Raw genomic sequence first — 20,363 nt, forward strand, 5'->3', positions numbered from 1 at the left:
ATAGTGACAACAATAGCAAAACACTGTGCATCTCACCAATGAAATGAAAAACTTCAAGATCAGAAGTCATGTTCAGTTCTCCTACGGAATAGTCTTACCAAATTCCCTCAACTTCAGTGATGGAAAGTTGAGAAGGTGTTTGTGGTTATTTAAATGGAAGAAATTGTTTTAGGCAACATTTTCTTTGCTTCTAATTTCTCTGGGGTTAAATGGATGCCAGCTCCACAGCCAAGTCCGTGCCTAGCCCTTTAAGGGCGGGTCTGAAGATAGAGACAAGCACAACAACATCTAAAGAAAAACCCAGCAGCCCAGCAGGTGCAGAAGTCTTCCTTCTTTTGTAAATACAGCAGTGCCCTCTAGAGGCACAGATGCTTTTCGTTCTTGCATTTTAGGATTGTTACTCCTTTTCCTCCAGGTGTAAGAATAATAGTGCTCTGATGCTGTGGATGATTGTACAAAAATTTTCTATTGCAAACACAGAGAGATCACTTTAGGGACCTAAAGACAGCAGAAAGTGTTGACCATTGTATCTTTTCATCATCATTCAAAAAATTCACAGCCTTTAATTGCTGCCTACTTGATGGCAAACATTTCAAAATAATCTTCCCCAGAGGGTTATTTTTTAAAATATTATTATCCAGATATCCCCTATCGAATTAGGTCAAGGATATTTATCATAAACTCTGCAAGGCACACCCCATGCAGGCACAAGTATCCTCTTTTTTCAAACACTCCTCAGGGGTCTTCACTTGCTCATAAGGCTGTTGTTCCTGGCTGTTCTGAATGCTGTGCTCAGTCTCACCATTTTGTTATCATCTTCCTCTTCTACATATGTGAAAACCTGATCCATCCTTCAAGGCCTGGCTCTAGTCTCACCTTCTCCATGAATTTTTTCCTGTTCAAGCCCCTGTAACTTTTTCCCTTTTCTGAACTGCCATTATGGTTTTTATTGGAACCTGACCTGAAGAGGACAGAAGGTAAACAATAACAACAGCAAACCAATATGTGCATCTCACCAATGAAATAAAAACTTCTCAAGATCAGAACTCATGCTCAGTGCTCCTATGGACTATTTGTACCAAATTCCCTCAGCATCTGGTCAATGCTTACTGTGTTGTTTCCATTTATTCCTAGAAGTAGGCCGCCATATCTGGGAACTGCAGTCTACACTTTGAAACCCAAGAGGGATTAAAGACCCACCAGAGACCTGGATAATGGCCTTCTCCATGGTAAAATCTATATGTATAAATATATAAATGTCTATGCATTATGAACCTTGATCAGTACATGAAGAGTTTTTCCTACAATAAATAGCAAGAAGTCTGGGCTCTTCAGTAACACCTAGCATCTCATTTGGTTTTAATAGCCTAATAAATGTGTTATTGAATCATTGGGAAATTGGAATCGAAAATATGCTAATTATCAACAATGTCAACTTGAAGATGGATGATTTTTTTAAAAAAAATGTCACTTGCATATCATTTGGATTCTCTTCATTCATTTAGCAGATCATTTTTTTAGGATGGAGTAAGGAGATGATAAGGGAGGAATAAAAGCAAGGGAATAGAGAAAGAAACATTTGCTAAATTCATTTGCTAAATTTCAAAATTCTACATGAAGGCTATGACATGAAATAGGCAATTGAAAGTGGGTCCTTACTGGTGGGTGGAAGATGCAGCTGATGAGGCTCATGTCCTCATGTTTTCTGCTCTATCTAGGGAAACTCCAAGACACATTGGAATTGGAGCCTGTCTGAGAGTTTTGGATCTTTTTAGAGGTCTATGACTCTTAGGCCTTTTCAAGAATGAATCTATAACCCTTCATGTCATTTTAAATTCAATCCCTAGGCAAGTGGGATTGGGTCAATGTTTGATGGAACATTTAGTATTTTCAGTGTTTTAGGCACAAAGATAGAAAATAACCACAGTGACAAATACATGTGTCCCTCTCTGCAAACCCAGTGCTTTGAGCCAAGTTGCTGTTGCTTTGTATGTGGTAGATTGTATCTGGGATCAGTATCCTGTAGCTGTTCAGCTTAAATTTTGTTTTAAAGTCATTCTCATCTTTCACAGGATGTTGGAGCAGCAACTTCCAATGAAAAATCAGGTAGGATCACCTCACTCCCACTCTTATTTCAGAAAGGCTTTGCTCAAATCTTTTCTCAGTGGAGAAAAGGGAATACTGACGGAGACTGTCTCCCCCACAAGTGCTCAGGTGCGTGACTGCAGGCCTGTGTGGAGACCCTAGCTCATGCTTCAGAAGGAGGACTATTTCAGAGGCAGTGTGGTACTACCAACTTGTTCCCTTAGGGCCCCCAATGATCCTTTCCTTTGTTCACAGATGTAAGACTTTTCTGACCACAGCCCTGCAGCTGACATTGGACAGAAGGGGTGACCAACTGATTGTCCCCTTGGCTGAAAGAGCCAAATGGTACCTGCCTAATTCTAGGAGTGGCCTATTTGAGATTTCAGATTTCTAATTAAAGCTCAGGCCAGTTAGGTCAAACTACTCACTTGCTGCTTCTTTTGGGTAACTGAGGCCACCAGAGGTCTTTCTAGGTGGCTCCAATTAGAAATGCCTGTTGAAGTTATGTATATATGATTACCACATTTTATAAATTTAGGATGCACTTTTTTCACATTTAACATCTCTGAAACAAAGCTACTACACTTTAAGTGGCATTATTTTCCCTTCTTCAGAGGCATGCAATAACAATGTTTTGGGCTCCATGAAATACGCTATCACAGGTTAGGTTCTCCAGGATCTAGAGTTGGAGATGGAGTTAGTACAAAAGGTTCATTATGGAAGAAACAGAAGACGCTAGGTTGGGTGAGGTGGAGCCATCGAGTTATAATGAAAACCTTACAGTCTCTGGCAGCCTGAGATCCCCTGTTAGAGAGTAGAGTTGTCTCTTGCTGAGCATCAATGGCCTTGTTCAGGCTTTGATGGAGAACACTCTGAGAATAGCATGACCTTGGCTAGCGAGCTGAGATGAACCCATGAGGGGGGTATTTAATAGCTACAGGTTGTGAGCTTACCAGATTTCCTACTTTATAATCAAACTGAAGGAGAATCTGAACAGAACATCTTTTTTTTTTTTTTTTTTGACAGAACTGGGGATTAATCCCAGGGCCTTAGGTATGCAAGGCAGGCACTGAACCAACAGAACTATATCTCCAGCCCCCACACATCTTTTTTTCAGCCATAATAAATACTTTTTAGTCAATCAGTTTTAATTCCACATTAATTTTAACTGTGCCATGCAACTAAAGTACTATGAAGAAATACTTGCTGTAGCAGACATTGTCAGTTCTCTCCCTGCACCTCCTAGCCAAGGGACAGCTTTGGCCAATGACCCTTAGAAGCTGGAGAAATATGTCAGCTCCTATAATTTCCCCTCTAGGGGTACAACTCTGAGGCATATAATCTATATTGCCCACCAGTGAAGTTAAGCTTCATTTACTAAATAAGACACTCTATTCGCTTTTCTCCTTTGTCTTAGTTTCCCACCCCCCCTTCCTTAAGCAGAACTCCTGGTGTTTACATTCAAATTCTCATCTCAGAGTCTGCTTCCAAAAGGACTCAAACTAAGACACTGACGAAAGCAAAAAAATTAGAAATGTAACTCCCTGTACTTCTGACTCATATCCTTTCTAATATTCTTACATGCATTTAAAATATTTATGAGTTCTCCTATACACACTATCTTCTCATCACTATACACAGTAGTTACTAATTATGGGGTATTTAGTATATGCAGGCACAAGACTAAGCACCTTATGAGTGTGTCCTACTATTGAAAACTCTTGGATATTGTAATTAAATGTCTGAGTGAGAAGGAGAATCAGTAAGGGAGTTAGAGGAAGTTCATCTCTTTTGTAAATAAGAAACTCAGCCTCCTGGTGTGAAATGGAATTACATACTTTTCGAAGGGAACCTTGATCATTTCTTCATTGTTAATCTTTTCTCCTTTTCCAGAGACTGACTCTCTTGGAAGACACTATAGTTGGCAAATTCCTGTTAATCTCAATGACTTTGAAATTTTAAAAAATAACGAGAGTAGACTGTTTGAAGTCCTCCAAAATAAGTTTGGGTGTATCTCTACCCTAATGTCTCCAGCTCTGGAAGGTAATAGCAATTCTTTGGGCCAGCAAGTCTTCAGAAAGACCCTGGCCCCAGGGCTAGAGTTATCTGTCTGGAAGGGTGACCTCAGCAGACGTGCTGTTGATGTTGTGGTGAATGCAGCCAATGAAGATCTTTTACATGGGGGAGGCCTGGCCTTGGCCCTGGTGAAAGCTGGTGGCCCTGAAATTGAAGAGGAGAGCAAAAGATTCATTGCCAGTTATGGCAGAGTACTACCTGGTGAGATAGCTGTCACTGGAGCAGGAAAACTTCCTTGCAAAAACATTATCCATGCTGTTGGGCCTCGATGGAAGGCAATGGAGAAAGAGAGATGCATTGATACACTGAAAAGAGCTATTGCAAATGTTCTGGAGTTTGTTTGTAAAGAAAAGCGCATTAAGACAGTAGCAATTCCAGCCCTGAGCTCTGGAATTTTCAAGTTTCCTCTGGATTTGTGTACAATGACCATTTTAAACACTATCAAGTTTTATTTCCAAAGCAAACAAGTGGTTGGTAATTTGAAAGAAATTCATCTGGTGAGCAATGAGGACCCTACTGTTGCTGCCTTTAAATCTGCTTCAGAAACTGTCCTGGGAAGCAATGAGCTGGACTCTTGGGAGCATCAAGAAACCACCCCACCTTTTAATATGACTATTCAAACTCCTCAGGGCCTGACTCTCCAGATTGTCCTGGGCTACATTGAACTACAGATGGTAAGTTTTTGATTCTATTTTCTTGCACTTCCAGTAGGGGATCCTTGAATTATTTGATACCTATTAAGAGGTTTTAGAATATGTACCATGCATTGCTGTTTAGAAAGCATCTTCTTGGGGTTAAGAGTGTGGTCTTCAGAGCCAAGCCACCTGGATTTAAATACCTGCCTTGCCATTTACTAACGGGGTGACTTGAAACAAATTAGTTTATCTTTTAGCTTCCTTATCTATAAAATGAGGATAACTGTAGTACTTATATCATAGAGCTAGAATCAGTACTCACACAATGCTTTTCCTCGTGCTTGGCACATGGTTAGAGTAGTAATTATAATTATTATTGCTGTTGCTGTTATTGTTAGGCACTATGAAGAATTAGAACAACTTATGATCCTAAGGAACTTAAAATTTATTATGCTCTTTTTATCTAAAAAGTTACTTATTTGGAAAAATCTCATTGTTGAGACAAACCATCTAAACATTTCTGAGGCAACCTGTCAGTAGTGATGCAAAATAACAGTGGACCGAGAAAGATTGTTTTTGGAGTTGTGAGTTTTGAAGCTGACCTCAAGTTGTGATGGGTATGAATTGGCAGAGGGAAAGCTTTGATAGGAGACCTTCTTGAAACTTGATCAAAGACACACTGAGGAATTAATTGACAGAGGAAATAATGAAGTTGGCCAGAGTGAGTAGACACAGGTGGAGTTCAAAGTCATATTCCATATGTATAGCTCTGTGACAGAGACTGTGGAAAATACAAGGTGTAACTTAGCATTTAGCTGGAGTTTATTGGGCACAAAGGCCAGGGCCCGCTGAGGGAGTTGAGGAAGTCAGGAAAAGAGCAAATCTAAGTGATTCTGGGCTAATGCAGCTCCACTTCTAGGCAGAGAGCACCTAAGGAAGAGCATCATGACTTTCTCCTCTCTTGCAGTCCCAGAGCCTGATCTGTGCATGGATCTAGGTGTTCAGTAAATTAATGATGGATAAGTGGAAGAGGCAGCAGGAGCAGGGACTTCAACAGAAGAAGAGAAGAAATACAGGCTGCATTCTTTTTTGTGGACTGGGGATTGGATGCAGGGGTGCTTAACCACTGAGCTACATCCCCAGCCCTTTTTTTGTATTTTATTCAGAGACAGGGTCTCACTGAGTTCCTTAGGGCCTCGCTAAGTTGATGAGGCTGGCTTTGAACTCGTGAACCTGCTGCCTCAGTCTCCCAAGCCATTGGGATTATAGGCATGTGCTACCACACCCAGCCAAGGCTGTATTCTTTAATTTCAGTGATGTCTCTTAGGGTCACAATCAAATCGACTTAACCACTAGTAAAACAAATACCACCTATTATCTACAAGAAAATTAGAATAAAGACCGAGGGGACTATATGATTTGAAAAGGTATTAAAACACCAATTCAAAATTAAAAGGAAAGCATCCTAGTTGAATAACTTATCCCATTAACTGAAATTTTAGTGCACTTATTTATTGCCAGTGGCATTAGAAACCTTAAAAAAATTAAAAGGATGCCAGTGCCTCCAAATGGCAAATTTTGATTGCACTCTCAAAAGTAAAACACTTGTTAACATTTATGAGAAGTATCTAAGTTACCCCCAAAGAGAACCAAAGATGTCAGATGATTAGAGGCTTTGGTAGAGGAGAGAACACAACCCTTTAGCACAGATCTGAGAGCTAAGAGATGAAATTATTTAAATACCACATATATGTATAGTCTTTTTCCAAAAAGATAGATCAAAGACTGGTAAAAATGATTGGCTATAGGATGAGGGAGTGTGTGGTTCTGGAGATCTCACCCAGAAGGAATCCTGCTTTTCATTGCAGATCTTTTTGCTTCACTTGCACGTTCTTTAACCATGTATTACTTATCTTAAAACAAAAACATTAGGTAGAATTTTCCTAAGAAAATTAATTTCTTCTCTGTTTAAAACAAACAACAACAACAAAAAATCTTATACAGAAATAGCAAAAAGTGATAGTGGTACAGCAGAGAAGGAAACCATTTATTGATACATCTTAAAAAAAAACACAAGGTGGGGCTGGGATTGTGGCTCAGCGGTAGAGTGCTCGCTTAGCATGGGCGGGACCCGGATTCGACCCTCAGCACCACATAAAAATAAAGGCATTGTGTTGTGCCCATCTACACCTAAAAAAATAGATATTAAAAAAAAACACAAGGAATGCTCAGAATCTAGAAACATAAAAGGTGTAATGCAGTAAGAAGCTAATAGATATTTACAATAAGAATCATTTCATCTATTTCTGTACTTAATTTTTGAATAGGACAGAGAGTTTCATGGCAATTAAATGATTGCTCCTTGGAAATAAGAGTTTCTAACCATTATTAAATGAATTTTTGTAGATTTGGGGTCCTCAAAAAACATTTTGAAGGGCCTAGAGTTGTAACTCAATAGCAAAGCGTTTGCCTTGCATGTGTGAAGCACTGGGTTCAATTCTCCACCCTGCATATAAGTAAATAAAGGTCCATTGACAATTTTAAAATATTTTTTAAAAAATCATTTTTAAAAGCTTTTCTGGGAAATGAAGATTTAAATTAGGGATTTAACAATGAATCCTATGCTTTCTTCCCTTTTCAGACAGATGTAATTGTTAATTCTGTAACCCCACCAAATCTCAGAGTGGGACCTGTGTCAACATCAATTCTGCAACGGGCAGGAAATGAAATGGAATTGGAATTCTATAAAAAAGTAACTAAAAAGTTTTCAGATTCCCAGTTGGTACTGGTCACAGAAGGATTTAAACTGCCCTGTAAATACGTATTCCATGTTCTGTGGAATCCAGCACAACCTGCATCTTTGGTAAGTTCAGAATAGATTTACCTTTATGCAGCTCCATGGTCTAACCAGCCTGTTAAATTTCCATTGTTTCATTACATTCATGAAATCTTGTCAAGTGTTTATGGTCCACATTTGAAGCCTGAAATGTTACCTAACCCTTGGCTAAATTTTAAGTAAGCATATTGCAAATGGACACTGAAACACAGAGCTTCCTCATCCTGTTCACCCATTCACCTTACCGTACTCAGTGACCCTGTAGACTTTTCCTAAGTAGGCACGGTATTCACTTCTCCATATTTTCCTCTATGGATTAAATTCCAGGAGGAGCCGGGATTTCCCTTCTAGCACCACTCCAGTCAAATTTGTTACCTGTGGTCTCTTCCTACCTGTGCTTGTGGTGGACATTGGCTCTCTAGCTACTTTGTCTCCTAAGGCCCATAACATACAAGCTTTAAAAAATAGGGAAACCCACTCAGATATGGAAAGAGAGAAGTTTAATCCCTTCTACCTTTGTTTATCCTTTTATGGCTAGACAGCTCTCTCGTCCCAAATTGGTCCTCAGTCTTTCAGGTCCTCCTTTCCACAAACAAACCTCTGTAACAGTAATTCAATATAATGTTGAAAAGTTGATAGACGTTTAAGTCTGCCAAAAGTATTAGTACTTCTCCAGGAGAAATCATATAATAGATCCCAGCGATATTGAATAAATGTTGCTTTTTTTCTTTTAATCTCTATCTCCTTTATTAAACTTCTAAGAGCTCTTTATGCAGACTTGGAAGTGGCAGGTGAGCAGAGCAAACTGATAGTTGAGTCTCTGACCTGGGAAGATGGGCAAAGCTACATAAACCAGCAGAAATCAGTGCCCAAATGTCTTGAATAGCCCACAGTGGCCCAATTATTCAGTTTCTTAGTCCTTTCATTTCTCATTAGCTAACCTTATAGCTGTAGTGGAATCTCTATGGATGGGGCCTATCCTGCCCTCAGAGGAGGCAAGGACATGATCCTTGGTAGAGGTTGGCATTGTAAAATATGAACAGAACCAAGGAATAAGTGAAGTCTTACTTTTGACTCAGAGAGTGATTTTAAATTTATGTTTCTCTTACAGATATTGAAAAATGCAATGAAGCAATGTTTGGAAGAATGCCTCAAGCCAAATATAACTTCCATTTCCTTTCCTGCCCTTGGGTCTGGAAACATTGGTATTGGGAAGGATATAGTAGCAGAACTTATGTTTAATGAAGTTTTAGTATTTGCTAAAGAGCATTTGAAAAAACAACTAACTGTAAGGTTTGTGATCTTTCCAGAAGATCTGGAGACATATAAGGTGAGTTAATATCTTAGAAATGTCCTACAAGTTTATCAGGCATAGTGAGGCACATCTATAATGCTAGGTACTGAGAGTCTGAGGCAGGTGGATCACAAATTCAGGCCATCCAGCATAACTTAGTGAGACCCTGTCTCAAAAAATAAAAATGGCTGGGAATGTACCAACCCTGGTAGAATGATCCTGGGTTCAATCCCTAGTACTGAAAAATTTTTAATAATGTGAAGGAAGAATAAAAAGGAATAAGAAACAGCTGCTTAAAATAGATTTTCTAGATATGGATGTTGGATTCTGCCTGTAACCAACATTCAAGTGAGGCTTCCCAGGAATGTGTCTGAGTTTTGGACAGAAGGAGCCTTGCTCAGTGCCTGGCAGAGAGTGGTTGTGGACCTTAGTTTTCTGTTTCTCTCTCCATTTCCTGGCCTGTTCCCCTTGTGTAGTGGCATACTTGTTCCAGCTTGCTCTTTCTTGGAACAACTGTAAAGGTTCTTATTCCTTCTGCTGCCCAATCATAAAAGGAGATTTGTAGCATTTGCTAATTTCCATGGCTTAAGCCATCAGTGTGATACCACTGCAGGCCAGGTTGGAATTGATGTTCCCAGTGGATGCTTATGAGCCAGTGTAACCCACTCCTGTTCACTACTGTGCCTCCTCCACAGCTCCCTGGCAGAATTGTGGCAAATGACCCAGTGAAGTAGCTCACCTTTTTGACAAAATGAATCGTCCTGTGCTTTGAATAAAGACTGATAGTTTCCCCCATGCAGAGGACTATTACTGGACCTACACAGGTACCCTGAGAACTTTCCACGGTTCTGCATGAAGCACTATACCCTTGCAAGGGGAATTAAGCGCATTTAGAAAAGAAGATTCGTTCTCTTCAACATACAAATATAATTGTACTTGGTAGTTCAAGGAAAGTGAAAAGATCAAACACAGACTGAGGGCTCTCCTTGAGGCTAAGCATAACAATTGCCATCATACATTGGTCTGCCAGACACAGTGCTAAGCAGAAGCTGTCTCATTACATTCACCCCATGATAGTGTGATGAAGCCACTATTGGTATTTCCATTTCACAGATGGGAAAACAACTCTGGGGTTAATATGCTCACAGCTAGTAAAGGGGCTAAACCAAGATTCCAACTTGGGTCTGTTTGTTTGCCCCCAAAGCCTGTGTTCTGAACCACAAACCAAATACTTGAGAAATATATAATATGTCTTTCAGTTTTATAACTCAATGGAGAGGATTCTCTTATCCAGTAGTTTACATTATATAGTGACCATTCACCATTTTTCCAGGCTTTTTCAACATTAACACCTACATAATATCCACATAGAATTATGAGGTGTGTGCATGCATTTATTTCCACCTGTGGCCTTCTGATAAGCTCCTCTTTTCTTCCTAAATAAGTTTTACAGTGAGAGATGTGTGTACAGAAAGATCAATGGCAACTTACAAAGGTCCTCATGAGGATGTTACTTGATAGGGTCCCTGTATTCCAGAAAGTGGATTTGTCAGACACTTAGGCCTGACTTAACTCAGGAAAGATCAATCTACACCTAACTCACAATAAAGTGATACCCATTTTTACATACTCATATTTTTCAATTCAGAACTGAAGTGAAGAAGTAGTTCCCAGCTGACTAGAGTACTTGTATTCACCAGTGTTTCATGATGGTAAGAGTCTTGGGTGGAGCTGAGTATCTATAAAAGGCAATGGATGGTTATTTAACAAATATTTATTGAATATTTACCTTGTGCCAGGCCTTGTGTTTCAGAATAAGGAACTCTTTCTTGAACACATTACTGACATCTCCCAGATAAGGTGTTGGTCACTAGTGGATAGAACTGGAAAAATGCTGCCAAATTCTTGCCATTTGGCTCCACTTTTCCAAGATCCTTGCAGACCATCTGCTTGTCATTCACACATTATTTCTTCAATGTCATCACTAATGATTAAGTTATAGTTTTTCCTTCACATTCAATTCAAAAGTCTTGCCTAATTATTCTTTTTTTAAATTTATTCTTTTTAGATATACATGACAGTGGGATCTATTTTGACATATTATACACACATAGAATAAGTATAACTTGTTCCAACTAGGATCCCATTATTGTGGTTGTACATGATGTGGAGTTACATTGGTCATATATTCACATACAAAGATAGGAAAGATATGTCTGATTCATTCTACCGTTTTTCTTATTTCCATCCCCTCTCCCTTCCCTTCATTCCCCTTTGTTTAGTCCAATGAACTTCTATTCATTCCTCTCCACCTCCTTATTGTGTGTTGGTATCCACATATTAGAGAGAACATTCTACCTTTGGTTTTTTGAGACTGTCTTATTTCACTTAGCATGATATTCTCCAGTTTCATCCATTTACTGGCAAATGCCATAATTTTATTCTTCTCTTTATGAGAATGAGTAATATTCCGTTGTGCATATATAAACCACATTCACCTGTGTATATATGTAACACATAGCTGCTATAGCTTGAATCTGGAATTTCCCTCAGAGGTCAACTTTTTTTTTTTTTAAGAGAGAGAGAATTTTTTAATATTTATTTTTTAGTTTTCAGTGGACACAACATCTTTATTTTTATGTGGTGCTGAGGATCGAACCCAGCGCCCCGTGTGCGGGACGCTGGGTTCTACCCTCAGCACCACATAAAAATAAAATAAAGATGCTGTGTCCACCGAAAACTTAAAAAAAAAAAAAAAGATAATCCACAGCGTGGGCAGTTCATTTATAAATAAGTGTTTATAATTTTTTTCTCATAACAAAGCTGCCCTCCATAAACTGGCTAAGCTAGTAAGACTTTATGCCCCAAATGTCTAAATGGGTTACTTATTACTAATTAGAGAAAACGCCTCTGAGTAATACCAGATAAATGGGTTAACCCAACACTATCATGATGGAAACTTTAACACACACACACACACACAGGCACACACACACACACACACACACACACACACGCGGTTGGGGGGGGGAGGGAGAGGTCCCAACTCTACAGATTCAGATTCAGAAACTTTGAGTGTGGACCAAGCAGATATTTTTTAATGCTCCCTAATAAGTTTTACAGCTGATTTAGGTTTGGGATCCCTGGATTAAACCAATTCTGGTTGTTAGTGGCAGGCGAGGGTTAGCTTTGTCTCATAACTTTATTCCTTCAGTGGAATTTGAGTGAACTGAACAGGAATGTTCAATGACCCAACAGTTCTAAAAGTGAAGAAGGAGGAATTTCAAGGGTTTTGGCCTGGGACTGTGCTTTTTATCAGCCTATCCATCTGTCCATAAAATTATGATGATAATAATTGACTATTGTGAGAATAATCGGAGGTTATGTATGTAAAGATCGTCTGTAAATTACAAAACATTAAACAAATGTCAGGGGACAAAAGATGAATGGGAAGATGGACATACTTCCCTGGTGGCCCAGAGGAGGAGGAGATTTTTTCTGACTGGGAGGGATCAAAAATGGCTTCATGGCCAGGAGTGGTAACTTGGGAGACTGAGGCCAGAGGATCTCAAGTTCAAAGCCAGCCTCAGCATTTTAGGGAATCCCTAAGCAACTCAATGAGACCCTGTCTCTAAATAAAATACAAAAAAGGACTGGGGATATGGCTCAGTGGTTAAGTACCACTGGGTTCAATCCCCAGTACACAAAAAGAAAAAGAAGAATGGCTTCATGGATAAGAATGGTTCTATATTGAGCTTTGAGGATGGCAAGATTTTCAATAGCCAGTGTATGTGTGTGGTGGTGGTGAGGGTGACAGCACCCAGGAAAACCCACAGGAGCAAACCACAAGGAATACAGGGTAGCTAGGTAAGAGGGAGTGTTTTAGATGAGGCTCATGTGGAAAAGGATCATAATGACATAGACAAAAGTCTATGTCATTAATCTGATTCAGGGCAAGGGTCACCATTTGTTTCAGTAATTATTGAGGGTATCTGTAAAGGAATTAGATAGCACAGGACAATAATTGACAGTCATAATGATTGATCTTCATCTCAGTTACCAAGGAAAGGTTAAACTAGTTAGAAAGGCAGAGAAGCATGTTTTAATTAGGATTATTTAGATAATAAATAGTTAAATGTGTTTTGGTGCTAGAGGAGTATCCTTTAGTGGTCTGAACAATTCTTCTTTCCTAATAATGGCAGATGAATGAAGTCCCATCTTGGATGTTTTAAATTTTCTCTTAAAATGTAATATATACTCCTAAACAAGAGTTTAAAACAACAAAAAGCATGCCTCCAATTAAAATATTTTCTTACTATTGTCTAAAATTTTAGCTTATAAATGGAAAAAAATTCAAAAAAGTAAAACATGGGCTTTTATTTTTATCAGAGACAGGCCTTCCTTTCCCTCTTACTTCTAGTTCTATCCTAGCTCTTTTTCATAGTTTCTGAGGCGAACCAAGTACAATATCAGGATAAAGATGCTGCTTATCTTATTGTTCCAGGGTCACTAATAATAGGCGTAATTGTGTGAGCACTGGAGTCAAATGTCCATACCTGTTGACTTCATGGCCACCACTAACTGGTTCCATAACCGTGGCCACGTTACTTAATGACACTCTGAGTCTTACAAAGTTCTCCTTATTTGTACAATGGGAGTTTGGTCTTGAAGATTGAATAAAATAATACATGTAAAGCCCTTGGAACAATGCTACAATATAGTAAGTGTTCAACTTACTTTTGTCCCTCAAAAATTGTTCTAAAATTTATTCCTGTAAAGCTCTGAGTTACATTGCTCTACAGATCCTTGCTGACAACTTGAATGTCAGAGTCAAGAATTAAAAAAAAATAAATAAAATTTTTTTGTAGTTGTAGATGGACAGCATGCCTTTATTTTGTTTATTTTTATATGGTGCTGAGGCTCGAACCCAGTGCCTCACACATGCTAGGCAAGAGCTCTACCCACTGACTATAGCCCAAGCCCCAGAGTCAAAATTTTTTCCAGTTTGGTAGATGATTTTTCAATTCCCTCATTGCCAGTAAGGAAAAGCATCTTTTTTTCACATAGATACAGGTCATTCATGTTTCCTTTCCTGTGAAACATTTTGCCCAAGTAACTATTGGGTTGCTTCTTTTTCTTAATAATTTTAGGGAATTCTTCATATATTGTAGATAGTGCATGATCTATTAATTTCCTCTCTTTTTTTAAAAAAAAGAATTTGTAGTTGTAGATGGACAGAATGCCTTTATTTTATTAAGTTTATTTTTATGTGGTGTTAAGGATCGAATCCAGTGCCTTACATGTGCTAGGCAAGTGCCCTGCCATTAAACTATGGCCCAGCCCTTAATTTCCTCTCAATTAGTCCATTCCCTCCCCCCCCAACACTTTTTTTTTTTTTTGTAATTTGAGTTTCAGAGTTGCTTGAATATCTCTATCGTTTATGAAGACTACAGATAGGTGATTAGAATAAGGTTCCCTTTCTTTTTCTGCTAAAATATATCATCTCCAGCAGCAGTAGCTAAGCTTTAAATTCTTGCTGTGGAGATGAAGAAGCGTGATGCCCAACTCTATCCTTTAAGCAGAAGAAGGGCCAAGATGTCCTATTACACAAAGATAAGATATAATAAGGATTTCTGGGTAGTAGAATTATAGGCATCTCTTCTTTTCAATATACTCTGATAATTTTCTAGTTTTCCAGTTATAGGCATATGTTATTTTTATTATCAGAGATGTGGGTTTGTTTTTTAAAATAAGTTTTATGCTAGGCTCACACTGTAATCCCAGTGACTTGGGAGGTTGAGGAAGGTGGATTGTAAATTCAAAGCCAGCCAGAAACTTAGTGAGTCTTAGTGAGACCTGTCTCCAAATAAAAAGGACTGGGGATGTGACTCAGTGGTTAAGCACCCCTGGGTTCAATTCTAGGTACCAAAATCAAAACCAAAAACAATAAATTTCACTCCTTGAATTGTATGGCTTTCAGAGATCTTTGATTTTAAAATTGGCAGAAGCAAGAGGTTAAGGAAAATTTCATTCATCAGGAAACAATACTTAGTTGATATCCAGATTGAGATCACAAGGTGAATTCATCTGTGAATTGACAAATGCCATATAGTAGAGGCCAGATATGATAAAACTAGCTCCTCCAGAGCTAAACTCTGTGCTCCCAAGGAGGCTCTAAATAATGCATATAGATTGTCTTTATATCCAGTGCAGCTTTCAAAGATAGGTTCTTAATAGGAGCTACTAGTGCTGATAATGGTGAAGATATCCTTGGGGTAAACACTAGCCATGGTGTTTTGTTCTGTACTATTTTAAAAACCACCAAGCTTCCATGATTGCTTATGATAGTTCTTTCAGTCCCCCAGGGGACCAGCGAGGAGCAAAGAGAAAATGGGCTTGAAGTGGGGTCTCCTGCCATCGATCTGATGGGATGGAATAAGGAAGAGATGTGTGAGGCCAAAGCATGGATCCAAAGGATACTGACATCCCAGAAGATCCACACCATTGAGAACAAGCATATTCTCCACCTTGGGAAAAAGGAACATGACATTTTATCTAAACTTCAGAAAACCTCAAGTGTCTCCATTACAGAGGTTATCAGTCCCGGAAAGGCAAATTTAGAGATCAGAGGAGCCAGGGATGACCTCATTGAGGTGGTTATGAACATTGAACATATGCTCTGTGAAGTTCAGGAGGAAGTGACAAGGGAAAAGGAGCAAAACCTTTGGATCTTATCAGGTGAGTAACTTCCTGTTTAGTTAAGAGTCGGCTCTACCAACTGTTTCTTCTTTTGGGTATGAATGGGTTTGTATAAATGTGGATAAGAAATAGAATGGAAAAGGAGAGAGCAAACTATTCTGGTTCTGTGTTAGGTCGTAAACTTTTTCGTCATAAACTTTTTCTTTTTCTTTTTCTTTTTTTTTAAATGGCAATGGGTATTGAAACCAGGGCCTGGCATGTGCCAGGCAAGTGCTCTAGCACTGAGCTACACCTCCAGATCCTAGGTCATGATTTTTTTGTGTGGTGCTGGGGATTGAACCCAGGGCCTTGTGCATGCTAGGCAAACACTCTAACAACTGAGCTGTATCCCCAGTGCTTGTAAACTTTTATGAGGCAGTTTTGGGCTCTCTTTCTACCATCAGGGTTATTTGTTAAGGAATGAAAACATACACACATAACACACATGCACACACTAACACACCCATTGGGTTTACATATAATCACATGGATTGCCTGAGAGGTGAATGAATTGAAAGCCTAGGGTAAAACCTAAGCCAAGCGCAGGGTAAAAACTGCACATCCCTATTTCTGCAAATGGAGCATTTAAACGCACACACATTCCACTTGATTGTTTCTTTTATTGAGCCTAATTGTATTTATTCATTGCTGTCAGGATTAGGAACCATAAAATCGCTTACTTGGAACCCTGTGACCAATGAAAGTATTAACTGGTGCTATGAGATACACTTAAATATCTCCATTCAGTGGGGCTAAACTCATTAGGATAATTGTGGGAATTTGGTCTGGAGAGATTTTTTTTACCGAACCCTGGAACTACTTAGGAAATTATGCCTTTTAAAATGCTACCTGAAGAAACAGCAGATTATTTCATTCATTTATTCAATGACTGCATATTGCTTCCATGGTGTGTGTATGTGCCATGTATTGTGCTAGGTGCTCGTGATAAACAAGGTGAATATTTTTCCTGCTCAAAGTCTACTTGATATGGGAACAGGTAAGTAATGATAGAGGAGGGTGAAAGTGCTCTGTGAGCAGTGAGGAGAGGCACCTTACCTCCAGACTTGAGGTGTCAGAGGAAAGCTTCTCAAAGGAGGTGTCATAGATGGAGAACTAAATAATATGTAGCAGTTAGCTAGGCAAAGAAAGTAAGTTTCAAGAATTCAGACTCCAGTAGAGCCTAGATTATATAAGGCCTTATAAATCACATGAGAAAATTCAGATTTTTTTTTTTTCCTGGAGCCGCTAGAGATTGAACCCAGAGGCCCTTTTCCACTGAGCTATATCCCCAGCCCTTTTTATTTATTTTTTATTTTGGGACACTGTATTGTGAAGTCGCCCAGGCTGGCCTTGAATTTGCAATCCTCCTGCCTCAATCTCCTAAGTAGCTGGAATTACAGGTATAGATGTTTTCTGTAAGCAAACCGGGGTACTTTTGTAAGGGTCCGGCGAACGTCGGAGGAAGAGACCACCAAGAGACCGGCTCATGCAACAGCAAAAGGGGTTTATTGAGGATCCAATCCAGCGCACTGGGGCTCCGTGCCTACTCAACAAGGGAGAGCGGCTCAGAGCCCAGAGCAGGGGTTGAGCAGTGCTTAAGTACACTTTTTGGGGAGGACGGGGGCTTTGCATACATCAGAGCAAATCATCATGAGGCGCGGGAAAATCAAACAACAATTCTCAAACTTGATTAGTACATTCATTGGCGGGAACAGGTCGGGCGGGGGTGATAGGTCAGTTCTAAATCGGGGTACACATTCAAACTTATTGGTTTAGGCCCTGCGATGCCTACGTGCCAAGCCGCACAGGGTCCTAGGTTATTAAACAACCAGATGGTCAAGGGGAGTATTTACTGGGCAGTTCTGGGTATTGTCCTAACAGCTACAGGAATTTCAGGTTTTGGGTGTAGCATAGGAACTTAACAATACCTGGTCCTTTACTTTTTAACTCAGGCCTTGCAGCTTAGAAACTTTACAATGCCCGGTCTTTTACACTTTAACTTCAATTTCTTTTACTCTTACACTTTGAAGGTTTGTAATCAAAGATAAAATCAGATAAGATTTGTATTTTAGAAAGATTCCTGATTATAATGTAGAGGTTGGACTTAGTAAGAGGTTCAAAAACTCAAATGCTTGATTTCCAAGGATACCTTATTTTCACTATGCATCTGTAAAAACAAGTTAGGAAGTGTGATGCCAGATTTGTAGACCTCCAGGAGCTGAATCCGATGCAAGCACACAAGAGTCTTTATTGCAAGCTTGAATCTGGACTCAAAATGGTTTCGGATGCAGTGATCCTGAGGATGAGTCCTGACCCTTAGTTCAATGAGGATTTATAGTTTTTTGGGGGATACTCTATGCGTCACAGCATCACACAGCAAATCATTCCACACCGTGGGAAAATCAAACAATTACTCTTAACATTGATTAGCACATTCACTGGTGGGAACAAGTTGGGTAAGGGTGATTGGTTAGTTCAAGTGGTGGATACATTTGAACTGATTGGGTTGTAAGAGTGTATACGCTAAACTGCAAGGTGGCCTAATCATGTTATCAATCACCGAAACTTCTGGGAGGGTCACCTAGCATTTCAGATATGTTCCTTGTCTCACTCTGATTGGTGGTTGCTAGGGGGTTGCTATGGGTCCTCACTTAGTATAACTGAGTCAGGGACACCTGGTGGCGCAGATCCCTCCTGTTAAACAACTCTGTAGGGTGGGTATGTGCCTAGGAGTGTCTGTGGGTTTTTCCAAGGACAAGGGTCACGCCCCCTCCCTCTGGACGGGCCTTGAGGTAGAAGCTAGTTTCTCAAAAATGGAGTCACATCAGTTTCTCAGAAGAAATGGTCAAAGTGGGTACATTTGTAATAAACATTGTATCCACATTCCATAGAAAACCCAGTGTTAAAAAACTTGGACAAAAAATAATACATGGAAAAAAATAATACATGATCATGAGAAAGATTATGATTTCCACTTAGATTATGAAACATAATGGATGTGGATAATTAAACTAACCCCTATCATCAGCTCAGGAAAACAGGAGACAAAGAAACATTTATCTGTATAACTTGTGGCATTACTTTAAATTAACTACATTCATGAGGTTGACTCTTTATCTCAACTATTAACAATTTAGAATCATGAAAGTCGCTTGTTCCACTGAATGATGGTGTTTTTGGTATTAGACAATTAAGCATATTATTTCACAGAAGCATTTCATGCAAACCCACCCTCTCTTAGATTAAAATTTACATTTTTAATAAAATGGATAATTTGACATGCTATCATTACAGGAAACATCGAATATCCATCAGAACAATAAAAAATTTTTAAAAAAAGAGAGAAAATTAATAAAAAAAAAAAAGAGAGAGGCTAATGGGCTGAGGTTGTGGCTCTCAGTGATAGAGGGCTCGCCCGGCATGTGTGGGGCGCTGGGTTCGATGCTCGACACCACATAGAAATAAAAACAAATAAAAATAAAGGTAATGTGTCCAATTACAACCAAAAATATTTTTAAAAATAGAGGTTAAACATCACCTCTGTTTTATGCTGTTCTTAAATCCTTTGTGGTGGGTGCTTCTGACAGAAGTTTTATAGATCTTTGTATCCCCAGTACCCGACACATGGCCTGGCATATAGTAGGATCTTGGTAAATGTTTGTTGAAGTAAACTCTAATATTATACCTTATAAATTCAACTGAAATAAGGCAAGCTTTTTATGTTTGTTTTTTTCCATGTGGTCCACCTGTATATACAGTTCAGTAAAGAACTTGTTTGGACAAAACCAGGTTGTCCATTTAGTTTTTGAAAGGAAGGAGAATGGAGAAGGAAGAGGAAAGGAATGGAGGGATGGAAGGAAGGAAAAAGGAGGGGAGACAAGGATGAGGTGTTGCTGAAAGCTCGGTCTTTGTCCTGGATGCCATAACGAGTATATGGTTTTGAGAAAAAAGAAAAATGTTTATTGCTTTGCTAGCAAAGGAGACACATGGGACTCCTGTCCCAAAGGCTATGATTCTACCCATCAGCAGGAATAGGGGGCTTTTAAAGAGGTGATTCAAAGGTGACATTCCATGTGTTCTCTTGGAGTTGTAATTTGCTTGTTTGGAAGAGGGTCCTTTCTGAGATCTTCTGGTACCATCCCCAAAGTCTGGATACTTCATTTCTATGGTGGGTGTGTACTCAAGGATAGATAAATCTGCCTCAAATGGGTAAGAAAAGTAATCCTGTTTTCCCTGAGATTAGGGAGGGGGAGAGATTAGGGAGGAGCAGAGAGAGGAAGAGAAAGAAATTTGCCCATTTTAAAAATAAGTTGCAGTGGCAGAGCAGCAGGGGCTATATTCAAAGTATAAAGTGGATCACTGTTACAGAGGAAGGAAGGAAGGGAAGGACACTGTAGACTTTTTTTAAAAATTCTGTAGCATTTATTTGCCACATAATATTTATGTAGCTTTATAAAGACGATTTTTATTAAACAAGAGACAAGAGGGCCTGGTGCAGTGGCACAGAACTGTAATCACAACAACTCAAGAGACTGAGACAGGAGGATCACAGATTGTGTTACCTAAGGCTCGGTCCTAGTCCCCAGTGCCAATCTAATAAGAGAACATGATTTTGACAAAAAGGCTTATTGCTTTGCTAGCAAAGGAGAAACACAGGGACTCCTGTCCCAGAGGCTATGATTTTCCCATCAGCAGGTGT

The 20,363-nt window shown here is 39.3% G+C and overlaps 1 protein-coding gene across 1 annotated transcript in view; it reads left to right on the top strand.

Moving 5' to 3' along the window:
• Nucleotides 1-20,363, top strand: part of Parp9 (poly(ADP-ribose) polymerase family member 9) — a 34,962-nt gene that overhangs the window by 2,935 nt on the left and 11,664 nt on the right. The window contains exons 2-8 of the mRNA XM_048794483.1: nucleotides 1,135-1,229; nucleotides 2,073-2,106; nucleotides 3,979-4,835; nucleotides 7,438-7,659; nucleotides 8,744-8,962; nucleotides 9,705-9,750; nucleotides 15,284-15,664. Coding sequence (XP_048650440.1) covers nucleotides 1,215-1,229; nucleotides 2,073-2,106; nucleotides 3,979-4,835; nucleotides 7,438-7,659; nucleotides 8,744-8,962; nucleotides 9,705-9,750; nucleotides 15,284-15,664 — 1,774 coding nt within the window. The 5' untranslated portion in view covers nucleotides 1,135-1,214. The remainder of the gene's footprint in view (nucleotides 1-1,134; nucleotides 1,230-2,072; nucleotides 2,107-3,978; nucleotides 4,836-7,437; nucleotides 7,660-8,743; nucleotides 8,963-9,704; nucleotides 9,751-15,283; nucleotides 15,665-20,363) is intronic.

This window comes from Marmota marmota, unplaced genomic scaffold, assembly GCF_001458135.2.
Source record: "Marmota marmota marmota unplaced genomic scaffold, marMar, whole genome shotgun sequence".
Classification (NCBI taxonomy): domain Eukaryota; kingdom Metazoa; phylum Chordata; class Mammalia; order Rodentia; family Sciuridae; genus Marmota; species Marmota marmota.